Below are 14431 nucleotides of genomic sequence, written 5' to 3'. Positions count from 1 at the left end.
CTTTGTTTTATCAGTTGATTCTTTTGTCCAGAAAATGTCAGAAAACAGTGAAAGATGCCGGTTACAACCAAAAATATTCAGTGTGGTGTCATGTACAACAAAGAAATGCATCAAATCCTCACATTTTAGAGGCGGGAACTAACAAATATTTGGCATTTTTTCTTTAAATAATTATTAAAATGATTATTGAAAGCTCTAGGAGGTTTTACAGGAAAGTATTTAATGAAGGCAGATGAGACGTTATGGCATATGGACACAATTTGTCTGACTTTGTGTCTTTTCTTCTTTTCTGGAGGTCAGGTTGCCAAACTTTACCGTGATGCCAGTCTAGGAAATGTTGTGAACATTATTGTGACCCGGCTGATTGTTCTGACTGAAGATCAGGTGAGAAAAAAATCTCTGTATGTTTGTTTGTTTTTTTTTTTTTAAATTCATTTCACTAACTCTAATCTGTCCTTTCAATATTACCATGAGCCCTATATAGTGTCTGTACCCTCACCTGTAGTGAGTGTATAACTGATATGCTTGGCGTGAGTGGGCTGCAGTATTTTATGTGATTGCCGTGGCTGAAGGGGAGAGAGAGGAGAGACTATTCACCATATGGCCACCACTTCAGATGAAAGATGTGCTCAGGCATCTTCCCTCAGGGAGCCTCGATTGAGGATTTTTACATGCACTGTACATGTGTATGTATGTGTGATGGGAGAAACAGAGTGTCTCCCTAGCATCTGCTTTTTTCTAAAGGGGTCATAGCGGCTCTTTATGTAGCATCAGGTCCAAAAAAAAAAAAAAAAAGAAAGAAAGAAGAAGGTTTCATGTTAAGTAGAGCCACACTTTGATCCAAAAGGAAGGAAGTACTAGTCTAATTGCCATGGATTCGGATTAACTGATCAGAAAATAGTTAGAAAATATTTTATGGTGAAAGTGAATCACTGACGGGCGGTTGAGCTGTTCAGTATTGTGCTGTAATCAATCAGTGGGTAAGCTGAGTTCAGCACTGCATCATCAGCTGGAAACGTAACGGTCTGCTATAATTGAACCTATTACATTCATAGAAGTAGATGCATTTTGCAGACTCCACTACAACTTCCCCAACCGTCCTTCTTTTCCTGCTGCTCCTCTTTCCCCTTCTCCTGCTTTTTGTTTTAGCTTCTCTTAAAATACAGTATTTCCTCTCCTCCTTTGACTCTCCTAACTCCTTCTGCTATAAACGGCTTTACCTTTTACCAGAACTGCGCTACGCTTAAATCAAATACAAAAAACATGTAGCTGTTCCAGAAACTTGTTCTCCAACCTCCCACTGATCCCAGTACAATCCTCCTCCATATAATTCATCCGGATAATTGTTGTACTCTGTCGGCAGTTTCATGACAGTGTAACTTTTTTTTTTTCTCTTTTTGCCTTTATTGGACGGAAGACAGTTGAGACAGACAGGAAGTGAGGGGCGAGGGAGGGTTGTGATGTGCAGCAAAGGTGTCTGGCTGTAATTGAACTAGGGACGCTGTGTGCACTTAATCATACCACTGAGCTACGTGACAATCCTCATGGCACATACTTTGATAACTTTTGCGTAGGTAGAAATATACTGTTTAAGCATTATTACAATTGCTTTCAATTAGTCCACATGTATTCATCATGAAAATGGATCTTTTCAAGTTGTTTGGTGCTGTAGCGTATAGTATACAATATGATACAATACGATACGATATGATACGATACGATACGATACGATAAAGTACAATATCACACGATACGACACAAAACTATACCAAACGGCACGATATGACACGACACGACATGAGAAGTTGTAAAATGCTACGACAAGACATGCTACAATATGTTACAATACAAAGCAACACAACATATGATATGATACAATACAACATGACATAACAATACGATACATATGATGCGATAACAACACGCTAACAACACAACAGTATATGACACAACACAATATAATACAATCTGATCAACACGACACAATTTGACACAAGACAGTTTGATATGATACAAAATGATACATCCCAACACTGAATGATACAATACAACACAATACGACATTATGCAACACGATACACGATTGCGTGACACAGCACAATAACAACACAACACGGTACAATGTGACGAAATGACACATTAACTGATACGATATTTTCATGCACTAAAAGAAACTGTATTGTGTTTTGTCATGTGGTTTTGTTTTACTATTCATACTGTTGCACCCTATTGCATGTGTGTTGTGTTGTCTTTCTGCAGCCAAACCTGGAGATTAACCATCACGCTGACAAGTCTCTGGACAGTTTCTGTAAGTGGCAGAAGTCCATCTTGTCTCATCACAGTGATGGCAACAGTATTCCTGAAAATGGGATGGCTCATCACGACAATGCTGTCCTAATCACTCGGTAAGTGTGCTGGGTGTGGACCACATTTTCCTAATTTTTCGGCACGGATTCGTGTACTTCAAAGAGTGAGAGTTGTTCTTTGCAGTTGCTACTTTTGTTGTAAATAGTGCTAATTTTCTCATTTTGAGCAAATAGGTTGCAGGTTATTTTCTGTGCTGTTGGCTCACAGAAGCTGTGCGGTCACGGTTCAGCTTCAGACTGTAGATGTGTGTATATGTGTGTGTGTGTGTGTGTGTGTGTGTGTGTGTGTGTGTGTTTTCTAATAGAGGTAGCCAGCAGCTACAGCAATGTCCAGTTCTTGCGCACACACTTAACCTGTACCCGTTAAAGCTGATGGGAATAAAGACCTCAGTTCTGAAAATAAAATGTGCTGTACCTGTCACACTGCAATTTATTTCAAGGGTGTTACCTTAAAACAGTAAAACCTCTGTCATTACCTGGAATAGGCTTCATTGTTGCCAGGACTGTTTTGGCCACATAGCCTCACAACTGAAGCATATTCCCCCCATTGGTTTTGTCTAGAGAGAGGATGGTGTTCTGTGATTGACATGGGCGAAAGCCAAGATTTTGGACTCTCTGGGTTGTCCGTCAGGTGATGGTCTCCAGCTCCTTTGGGCCCTGTTTTTATATTTTTGGTTTTAGCTTCACTCCGTAAGTACCAGCACCAAAGACTGCTTAGTAGCGTCTTGGGATTTGTCTCTGGGGCTGTAATTATTTCAATTTCCTCTCTAGGATGTGATCAATATGTTCCTATTCTCATTGTTTTAAGATGCCAAACACCTCTTGGAACTGGCTGGTGACTCACAAACATACTCAGTCATATTTAGGAGCCTTGCACTCCACAAAAAGTAGCTGCATAGTAATTTTCAGACCAGGTCTGCACAACCCAACCTGCACCACCTATCAGGAGAAGAAAGCAATAGCAGCAGATGTAGACACATCAGTGTTGCCACCTATGGTAAAGTTGTTATGGCTAATGTAGCTACTAGCAAAAACTTTACAACATCATCCCAATGGAGATCTTACAGAAGTAAACTTAGTATTAACTCTGTTGCTTTTGGCTCTGCTTTGGTCTCCAACAACTCTGGAGAAAACTTTAGTTTGCTACTTGTTCCACTTTCTTCACAAGATAGCAGCTAACTAGGTGATAAGGTAGCTAGCTAAGTAGTGATTTGTCATAGCTTGTTTACTATGAAAAGCTGCAACTTGATAGATGAGAGCAGCGAGGCTGAACCATACAGTAAATGTGCTAATGAATGCTAGTGCAAAAAACTGTAAGACCAACAACAATTGAGCTAAGATGTTTTGTGCAGCTCTACCAAGTGATTAAATGTTAATACAATATTAGCGATTAGCAATAGCTAAACTCTGTGCAACTCATTCAATTCCTATTCCATTTTTTTAACCATGCTAGCAGTGTAAACCACTTTGGTCCATGTTGAAATATCTCAACAACTATTGGATACATACATAACTTATGTGGATCCCTTGACTTTTCTTGTAGCGCCAACATGAGTTTCACATTTGTTGTTTACAGCTATTGATAGGATTGCCATGACATTTGGTGCACACATTCAGGTCACCCTAAGGATGAATTGCAGTAAGTTTAGTGATCTCATGACACTTCATCTATAGATCAAGTCAAAATTTCAGTTTGTCTTGTCATACTGCAGTTTTCCTCATTGCCTGCAGGTGACACTGGCATTAATTTTGTAGAAGCTTTACTGCCTGTAGGTGGCGCACATCAACACTGCTGTTGCTTTCTTTTGCTGATTGGTAGCCAAGCCCATAATTAACCTCAGTGCTTCGAGTTACTTCCATATGGTTTTGAGTAAATATAGTATTGGTGAATAGTTAAACCGAGGCAAAGCGTAGGCGAGAGATAATGAGATAATAAGCTGTGGGGAGGGCGCACCAGCTGAGCTCAGAGATGCTAACATTGGAGATCGTATAAATAGCTGATGGTAGACACCAGGAAGCTCTTATTAACCACCATGTCTGGAGGAGCAGTCAGACATTCCTCGTGATGGTGGAATGCGCCTGAATAGGTTCAGTATGATTTAAAGATGGCTGATGATTGCAGCACAAGCACCATCTCAGAGGACATTTATTCAATTCATTCTTTTGGAGCATTGTGTCTTTGGTTTCTCGATCAAAGAAGAACTGAAACTATGAATATTTTAATGACATAAGTTGTTTTTCATGCATAAACACAAAACAATACGCCAATGTTTTACAGGCAGGGTGAAACCAAAGGCACATATGCCTTTAAAATGTTTTATTTGTTTATTTCTTTTTACCCTTTTAAGAATAAAGAATTCATCTATAAAACTATTTGTTTTAGGGCTATATCCAACAGTTAATGTCATTTTCCCCATTAAAGGAGCTATTTGTAAGTTTTGCCATTGCTACATAGCCAACGTTAGCATTTACAGCTGTTTACTTACCTGTCTAGAAGACACGTTGCGAGTTCAGCATCAAACTTTCCTCTACTCACCAACAGCTGTCTCCAGAGGTGGAAGACAACACCAGTGTTAACTCTTTTCTCTATCACGTCTTTTCTTCTTTTGAAGTTAGCACACTAACTAGCTATCCCCGGCCCGTCTCGCCACTTTCCGATAGCGAGTCACTGTGGCCTCCAATCTGCCCTGAAGACGTAGCACTGCTCAGTGGGCGTATGATGACTTCTTGTCTCGTAAACACAACAAAGGCCGAAGCTCTTGCCAAGCAACAATCACTACCACCCGCTCCCAGTACGAGCCAGTGTTTGGCAGAAGAGAAAAATGACAAATAGCCTCTTTAATTACAGAGTTAGAGCAACTTATATTAATACTCATTTGGGAAAAAATGACTCATGTATGAGTGTGTATCTCACTACCAGACTAGAGATGTAACTGACTGTACATTTACTCGTCAGGGAAAAATATTTCTGCTAGATGGCCACGGGCCGCTATGTGCCTCCCTCTGGTGCATCTCAGGTTCCTCATTACACACATCAAACCAATCCCAACTTTGTAATTCATCCAAACACTCAGAAATGAATACAGTTATTATTTAAGAAATATAGGGACTGAGGCCTTCATGGGCAGCGGGACACACAAAACCTTTTCCATTTAGATGATTCACCTCATCTCCCTACTCATCGTCATAAAAGTGACCTCTGCGGCTTGTTTGTCTGTCTGTGCGTCGGGTAGCCTTTTGCCTTGTTTGGAATGCGGCCTGTCACGTTCTAAATAAAGACACTGATGGAAATTGTGGAAAAAAAAAAACAAAAAAAAAACAAAACATCAAAACAAATAGACGTCCTGAACGAGGTCACGATTGTACCTCACTGGTTTGGAGCTGCTCCACTGGGGGAGGAGGGAGAGAGAGCAGAGAGGGAGAAGAAGCAAAGGAAGAGGAGTTTATGGAGAAATGAAAGAAAGAAAGGGAGGGAGGGAGGGAGGGAGTGAGTGAGTGAGGGGAAGGAGAGTGAAATTAAATTTGCTGTGCCCTTGGTTTTAATAGATTAAAAGCTTTAGGAATGATTGGATCATTTATTTGAAATGTATGATGTGTTCTTAAAGAATTGGGGCTCAAGAGTGTTCAGGCCTCCCCTCCCTTCGCTCTATTGGATTACCTGTATGTGAGTTACAGGGGGGTTAACACTAGGGACCGAAGCCTTTCACTCTTATTCTGATTCTGCGTGTTGGACCTGGATGACATTTCGCTAACAGATGTAGGAGCGAACCAGGTGTTCTCAGAAACTTCACGATAAGCTATTGTTATGCTAAATGTTGAGATTGTATCTGTGTGATTAAATATGGAAAGAATGGAGCGACAAAGAGCCAGCTGAAGAAGTCGAGTCAATTTAATTATTATTGTTCTTTCCCTTTTCTTGCCTCTCCTCAGGTATGACATCTGCACCTACAAGAACAAACCCTGTGGTACCTTAGGTGAGTATATACAGTCATTTGACATGTGTTTTCTTGCCAAATAGGAAACCTTAGCTGCCGTCGACTATACGAGTCTCATTCTTCTCTTTTCTCCCCTCTGGAGAGGTTTTCGTTTTCACCTTCTGCGTGTCCTCAGACAAACCTTATTTAGCAACCTTCGCAGTCTCCCCCTTCAGAGGAACACCAGACGGCTCCTGCAAGACATAATGAGAAGGATGTTTTCACTTGTGTTATTATAGCTCCTCAGTGGCTCTCCTTGTTGTCGGTTGAGGCCGGGAGCCGTGAACCTGGACAGCCGTGGTCACCTCCTCCACACGGCCTCGCATTTATAAAACTCCTCTGTCTCTCTCCTCCGCCTCTAACCTCAGTTTGTCCAAGGTGTTTACACTTCCACCGGGACTCAGAGGGAGAAAGGAAAAGGTATGTGTTGGAAAGTCAAAGAGGAGGAGGAGGTAAAGGGGGGGAGGGGGATTGAAGGATAAAGAGCAGAGTAGTGACAGAAGGAGGAGATGGAAAAGAAGAAGAGGAGGAGTTGAAAGGAAAATGGAAGGGGAAAAGGACAATTACAGGGAGTGTTAGAGTATGCAGGAGGGAGATAGAGTGGGTGATATGCTGGTTGTGGAGGTGCTGGGGGTGGAAAAAGGACAGCGAGCGGTGGCAGAGACCCTTCCCCTCCTCTCCTCTCCTCTCTTTCCCTCCCCTCTTCACAACCCCTCGCCCCACCCCGAACCTCCTACCCACCCAGGCCTTCTCCTCTCCTCATCTTATCTTTGTAAAGGCCCTGCAGGCACCACAGTATATCTTGGAGGTAATATTGTGACTTCAGGGGTGGTTTGACAGATTGACCGCATTCGTCACATTCCCCGGTCGCTTTAATTGCCCTGGCATCTGCTTGGCTTCCTCGTTGTCTCTACTCCCTGACCCCCCCACCCTCTCTCTCCCTCTCTCTCTCCCTCTCTCTCGGGGATCATGCTCCCGGGTCAGATCGCTGGCCTTTAGGGTCGCAGAGTAATCACGGGGCTGGAGATAATACACAGTCCACCCGGGTGTGAAGAGAAAACACTTGCAATGCAATTTGTGTGTGTGTGTGTGTGTGTGTGTGTGTGTGTGTGTGTGTGTGTGTACACACACACACACACACTCGCCTTACTCTCTCTAACACACACATTCTTAAACTAATCGTAGAGTAGCCACCCTCCTTTCTTTCCCTCCCTCTCCTCCTCCTTTCTTCACCTCCAGGCTCCCTCTTTCCTCTGTAATGTAATGGTTTCAGTGGCCTCCTGATTTGCGAGTCTATTCTTGTTTAGCCTCTTTAGTAAAGAAGAAACAAAAAGCCATGCCACTTTTAGCGGGGAGGCAAAAAGTTCACGCAAACTATACAGGAAAGTCTGAAGCAGCGGCGAACCACCGGAACGTGACTCACGTAGTCGCTCGCTTGTTTTATCGACATCACGCTTTTGCAAAAGTCTCAGAGCATGTTAGGCGAGTTGCAAAACAGTGCCTCTGCATGCAAAACAAAAATTAGGAGTTTGAATTTCTTGAGATTGATTTAAAGCGTCAGTCCGCCCAGTGCCTGTTTTGTCTGATGCACCTATTTTAAAAGTAATGTGGTCTAACACAACAATCCAGCAGTAAATCTTCCCTTCATGCAGCTTTGTGTTACTGACAGGTGTTTCTATTATTTTATCCACCCTATTTATATCAATGAGGGAAGGCGAAATAACCTCTAATAATATTTAATCTAATATAATAGCTCCTTGTTAGTTTATTTTTCCTGGTTTTCAGATTCATTCCATTCATTGAAAAGTGCTGACTATTCCACATTAATTAGCATTTTCTCTGGCTGGTTTTCTGGAAATGTGGTTAAAATTTGTGCTAAATGTGGATGGAAACTTGACTGGTAACATCTGGGGATCTAGGATTACTCTTAAGAAAGAAATGTTACTCTTGAATGATTTCATAATTTCATTTTTTAATAATGTGAGCAACACAAATAAAATCCCATTCACCTACAATTTACTGAAGGGGATGCAGATGTGTTAAGAAAAGCTTTGGGGCCGAATGAATCGAAAACTGTCTGCGTGACTCAATACAACAAGAGTTAAGTGAGGAAATGTGTTAATTGGTTGAACTGACCCTTTAAGTTTTGTAAATAATTTGACACCTGAAAACATCTAAAAAGAATCTATCACTATGTTGTAAAGAACAATTAAAATAGTCTTTCCTTCACACTCATTAATACACATCCCCCAACACACACACACACACACACACACACCTGCTTTGCACTGTCATATGATCCACTCTCCAGTCACCTGTAGATGTAATCTGTGAAGAATTGCCTCCTGTCTCCCTATCTGACCTGTCAGGCTGTAGGAAAAAAAGGACTTGCGACACCTGGATTGTGGAGTGGTTTTAACTTTAAACACCCTCTCCTCTTCCTTTCTCTCTCTCTCTCTCTCTCTCTCTCTCTCTCTCTCTCTCGTTCCCTGAGTCCGGTTTTGAAAATGAGGAAACCATCTATATTCTCTGACAGGTTTCTGGTGGGGCACAGCGTTGGTGAGGGGGTTCTTATATTCCCTTCCTTGGCTCGCGTTTTAGGCGATCCCTTGTTACATGAATTGAAATGTGTAAATCTAACCCTTGTCTAGACATTTTCCAGAACTCGCTGTAGTTTGCAAGAAAAGCTGTCTAGCCGGTGATGCTAAACTCAACTCCCCAACCCCCCAAAGCGAATCTACGTATAGCAGCAGATTGTCTTTCAGCGCTGCTGTAAACAGGACCGTCGTATGTGTGGAGTCCCGAGTTTATGACCATGACTCCTGAGAATGCTACATCTTGACCCTGTGTTTGTATGTTTGTCTGGCGTGTGTGTGTGCGTGTGTGTGTGTGTGCGTGTGTGTGTGTGTATGTGTTTTTGTGTCCAGGCTTGGCCTCAGTGGCTGGAATGTGTGAGCCGGAGAGGAGCTGCAGCATCAATGAAGACATCGGCCTCAGTTCTGCTTTCACCATTGCTCATGAGATCGGCCACAAGTGAGTTTTAAGACTTTTAAGATCCTAATATAAAATATAAAATTTGACATTACTGTCTGATGCAAATAGCAGAGGTGGGACGGAGCCAACGGGCTTTGTTCGAGAGCTGCTCATATGAACACATCAGATTTAAGAGGTTTAAGAGATCTTGTCGCATTCACTAATTTTCTCATATTTGACATTTTCTCTAAAGATTTATGAGCCGTCATATGAGCCATGTTCAGATAGTCTGCCTCTCTGCATGGGGGGGAAACACAGTTTGATTTGAAAATTATTATACCTTTCTGCAACAATTAGTTGATTAATCCATTAGTGGATCAACAGAAAATTAAAGGTTCCATATTTTCCTCTTCTTCTGTGTTTTATTTTGAAGTTTTGATCCATAAGAAGATAAATTTGTGGTTTTAAGAACCAAAAACCATCTCAGTGTAGTTTTACATCTCCTCCTCTCTCAGTCTTCTCTCTGGAGCTCTAGTAACAACAGGTTGGTGAGCCAATCAGAAGAGACGAGGCTCTGAGCCTCTCTTCTGATTGGCTGACTGTTTTCTGAGTGATCAAATAAAAATAAAGCAGATTTCAGTTAAAATACTCAGAGAAACTAAATCCTGCAAGGTTTGGATGGTGGGTCCAGGTGGGCGGGGCTTGGTGACTGCTTTGTTGTGACATCACAAAGTTACAGGAAGTCCTGACGGCTGGTTTTAAGGCTCAGTGTCTGAATACAGGCTGTGTGCATTTCTCTGTGGACTGAGGCTTTGATACTTTCACAGTATTAATATAGAAGCTAGACCTGATCTATAATCACACTACACATGGAAATCTCTCTTTATACAATATGGGACCCTTAATTGCAAACAATTCGGATAATTGATTAATTTTTTATGAGGAAAATTTCATAATTCTGTGGTTCCAGCTTTTCAAATGTGAATATTTTCTGAGTCTTTTTAAAAATAATGAACTAAATATGTTTGGGTTTTGGTCTGTTGGTCAAACAAAACAAGACATTTGAAGATGTCACCTCGGGTCATTTCTGACATTCTGACATTATATAGACTCAATAATTGAATTGACTAATTGAGAAAACAGACATAGATTAATCAGTAATGAGTTGCAGCTGTAATTATGTTGCAAAAACCAACTAAAATAAGAGTTAATAATTATAATAAACCTAATGCAAAGTTATTATTCTGTTCACTGGGTTGTCATCATCGTGGCTTTCCAGTTTACTGAGAGGTTTGATGTTTTGTCTTTTCTTCACTTCTCATCCAGATTTTTTTGTTTTCATTGGCAAAGTTTAACGTACCGTATCTTGGCAACACACAGTTGAGCAGCAGCCTCAGGGTTTTTTTTTTTTATATGCTCCGTCCACAGGAACATCTTCTCTTAAGTCTGACAGTTTAACATCACCCTGTGTTTAATATTCACTCATGCTGCTCGTCTTTATTTCTGTCAGAGTGCAGCGCCGCTCAGATGACACATTGTTGGCAGCTTGGCAATATCTTCTAATCGTTTCTCGTCCCTTAATACGACTGAATGACCGACATGTTTTCGTCTGCTGACAGCAGGACTTGAAGCGCTGCGTGTATGTGAGATTTTTTTTGTGAATGAAACCGTCCCACAAACAGGACACAGGACGCCCTTTATGGCAAATTTAGGGGCATTCATTGAGCAAGTGATCAAACCTCACAAAACAGAAAATAGTTAGAGAAATTTAGAAGAAGAATACAAAAACATCCTTTCATGATTGTAGCATGAATCCCTTTTTGAATCATTTGTCTTAAATCTTTTGATGATCTCCTGACTTTTCATTTGTGGGGGTTTTTCTTATTGTTGAATGTCTTGAATCGATGCACACATGCGAGTCCTCCTCAGGATAAAGTGTAATAACTTTGGAGATCCTTTAACTTTTTTATTTTCGTGCCGTCGTCGAGTCAAAATGTCAATTCGTCCAGTATTTTTGTTTATGACCAACTACCTGCAGAACGAGTGATTTTCCCATCATTCTCAGCCGTTTGGTGCTAATTAGTAAACGAAGACGGTAAACATGATGGCTGCTCAAAACACCAGTCACAGAGCTGCTCTCCCTCGCTGTAAACTCACTTTTTACAACATATTTTTAAAATCTTTTTAAAGAGTTGTGAGTCCTCGTCATCAGATTTATCGACTTCTAGCCAATGGGATTCCTTCTTTTGCTTGAGATCGTTGTAAAACCTTTTATTACTTTCACAAGTGCGCCCTCTAATAATTGCTCTTAAACAAATATTACTTACTACTTGGGTTTGCCAGACCTACATGTAGTCCCCCCCCCCCCTCCCTCAGCAGACATCTTGAACTGTATCTCCACATATTTCCTCATGCAAATGTCAGTGTCCACATACCTCTGGCTCTTTCTTCCTGAATATAAAGCAAAATAATGATGATGTATTAGTCTACGTATCCCTCTCTCGAGAGTTCAGCAAGATGGCGATTTCCTTTATTATGTCTCGTGTCTGCTTCTGTTGTGGGGCAGTTGTAAAAATAGTCTCTGCTTCTAGAGGATGTTTAAAAAAAACACACTGCAGCGGGGTTTCAACCGGGGGCTGATTTATTTCCAGAGTAGGGTAAAATGTCATAAACGCCAGCCTTAGAAAAACAGGTTCAGGCTGTGCGATGTGGTCGGGTTTGTTATATACATTAGACCTGATTTGTGCTCCTGGACTGGAAGGAAAAGTAAGCGTTGACATCCTGCTGTAACCTGAGATTTTCTCTCAAATGATATCCAGACAGATAAGGTTTTTTTTTTTTAATGAATTGTTAAAATGATTTATTTTCTTCAGCAGCTTTCATAACAGAACACAAGGTTGCGAGTTGTTTGGATTTTGAGTCTCTCTCTCTTTCTCTCTGGTGTCTGGTGCAGCGATTGATCTAAAGGACCCTCCCCCCACCCCCACCCCAACCACCTCACCCCCCAACCCGTCCTCCCTCTAGTCAGTGGTGACTCCGCCTCCACATCACGGCCTGCTCAGACCTGCAGGCGCTGATTGACAGGCAGGCATCAGAGTGGTGATTAGAACTTTTTCGTTCCTGCCGAGCTCCAGACAGGGTTTGACCCTTGACCCCTCGGGTCTCCTCCACACAGCTGTTTCAGAGCCACAGAGCTTGAACTTTACAGCCAGGGCCACTGAGGGAGACGTCCTCCAGTTCAGCAGCCCGGACTTTCCAGCGTCGCCCCGTCCAAACTGAGCAGTTAACTCGCCAAAGAGAAAGCTCATCATCCCAGCTGCATTAATTTCCAGCTTTTATTTTGTGTGTTTCAGTTTTGGGATGAACCACGATGGGATCGGGAATTCCTGCGGTACCAAAGGCCACGAGACAGCCAAGCTGATGGCCGCTCATATAACAGCCAACACCAACCCTTTCTCCTGGTCCGCCTGCAGCAAAGACTACATCACCAGCTTTCTCGAGTAAGTGGATGATGGTTGTTCCCTGTGGGACTGTCTGAGTGTGTTTGGATTTGCCTGCATATGTGTGTATATATATATGTGTGTGTGTGTGTGTGTGTGTGCNCAACACCAACCCTTTCTCCTGGTCCGCCTGCAGCAAAGACTACATCACCAGCTTTCTCGAGTAAGTGGATGATGGTTGTTCCCTGTGGGACTGTCTGAGTGTGTTTGGATTTGCCTGCATATGTGTGTATATATATATGTGTGTGTGTGTGTGTGTGTGTGCGTGTGTGTGTGTGCAGTACAGAAAAAGGTGCATGCCTGTTTTCCTGCTCGCTCGCAGCCGTCTCGCTTTACAACCCGCTGCCACTGGCTGGCCCTTGTGGTGACCCGCTAGGCTGCCTTGTATGCAAGTCCTTCCCCACTTATTCACATCCATTTCATCACTATGACTCCTGCCAGACCTCCTTGTGGCTGTGTATGATAACTGGGTGCCTTTCACCCTTGCATCCCTGCACCACAAGGCGGGTGATGTTAGAGCTCATGTGGTCCTTTGGTGGTGATGTGTAGGCCAGCTGCTTTCAACCGCTGCTCCACTGTTTTGCGGATAGGTCAAAGGAGACAAAAACTTAGAGCACACAAATAAACAAAAGAGTAACACGGTGACATTTTGGCAGAATGAGTCCTGCCACCATGGCATGATTAAAAAAGAAAAAAACAACACTTAAAAGGCCAGACAAAACCTGTGACGACAGCAGGACCCGATGAACTAAAAGTTGCCACCCTGATCCCAGCACATCGTAGGTGTATTGAGTTGACTTATAAAAGTTAAATTCAACTGTTGAATGTCCAGGAATCTGAACAGCCTGGTCCCAAATTAAATCCCCTCTAGCTCTGACGTGGAGACTGTTTGTTGCTGTAGATGAAGACTGACGTTGCTCCGCACACACACAGCTCAAGAGTGAATTATAAAAAAGTGCATTGTAGTTTTTTTCCTGGGAGGGCTCAGCCACTGTTGGGAAAACAAGCCTCATTGTGTTCATTGTTCCCTCCGATGAGAAACATGTTATTCTTCTTTAACTACCAGAGAATGAGGTCAAGGATTCCTCAGCAACTCTCTGAAATTGCCTGCTCGCAGCGATGGCGGGACGGCTGTAAACTATTGCAAAGAGCCACGTTGACTCTGGTGGACAGACGTTGTGCAACACTCACAGCTCTGAGTGAGTCATGGTGTCATTTAAGGTGCTCTAATCAAATTTCTTTATTAACAATGGATGAAATGATTGTGTATAATGAGAAAGGGGTCACTTATTGTGTCTTTTCGCTAAATGTTTTGGGTTTGTTCTGGTTCAGCCTCACTGCTAACATCTGTGTTGTTTCTACATGCAGCAGACTGCAGCTGTTTTAGGTGGAAAAAGTGCCGATAAACCCGCTGCACACAACTCGCTCAGCAGCAAACAGCTGAAAGACTAAATCACTGTTGTGGAGAACAAAGCAGAGCTAAAATCCAGTCCAGTGAAAAGTGGACTTAGATTCACAAGGTCACCAGAAACACGTCTCCAAATAAATGCTTATGTTGCTACATGTCGCCTGAATAAGTAAATAGACAACTGACTTTTCACTATATTAACTATATCAA

At 42.2% G+C, this 14431-nt stretch overlaps 1 protein-coding gene across 1 annotated transcript in view; it reads left to right on the top strand.

Moving 5' to 3' along the window:
• adamts6 (ADAM metallopeptidase with thrombospondin type 1 motif 6) overlaps positions 1–14431 on the top strand; it is a 62727-nt gene that overhangs the window by 3970 nt on the left and 44326 nt on the right. Inside the window, exons 5-9 of the mRNA XM_022739874.1 lie at positions 301–384; positions 2260–2405; positions 6297–6340; positions 9268–9373; positions 12667–12813. Of these exons, the coding sequence (XP_022595595.1) occupies positions 301–384; positions 2260–2405; positions 6297–6340; positions 9268–9373; positions 12667–12813 (527 nt within the window). The remainder of the gene's footprint in view (positions 1–300; positions 385–2259; positions 2406–6296; positions 6341–9267; positions 9374–12666; positions 12814–14431) is intronic.

This window comes from Seriola dumerili, unplaced genomic scaffold, assembly GCF_002260705.1.
Source record: "Seriola dumerili isolate Sdu_G_001 unplaced genomic scaffold, Sdu_1.0 BDQW01000047.1, whole genome shotgun sequence".
Classification (NCBI taxonomy): domain Eukaryota; kingdom Metazoa; phylum Chordata; class Actinopteri; order Carangiformes; family Carangidae; genus Seriola; species Seriola dumerili.
This window is presented reverse-complemented; position numbering and strand designations above follow the sequence as displayed.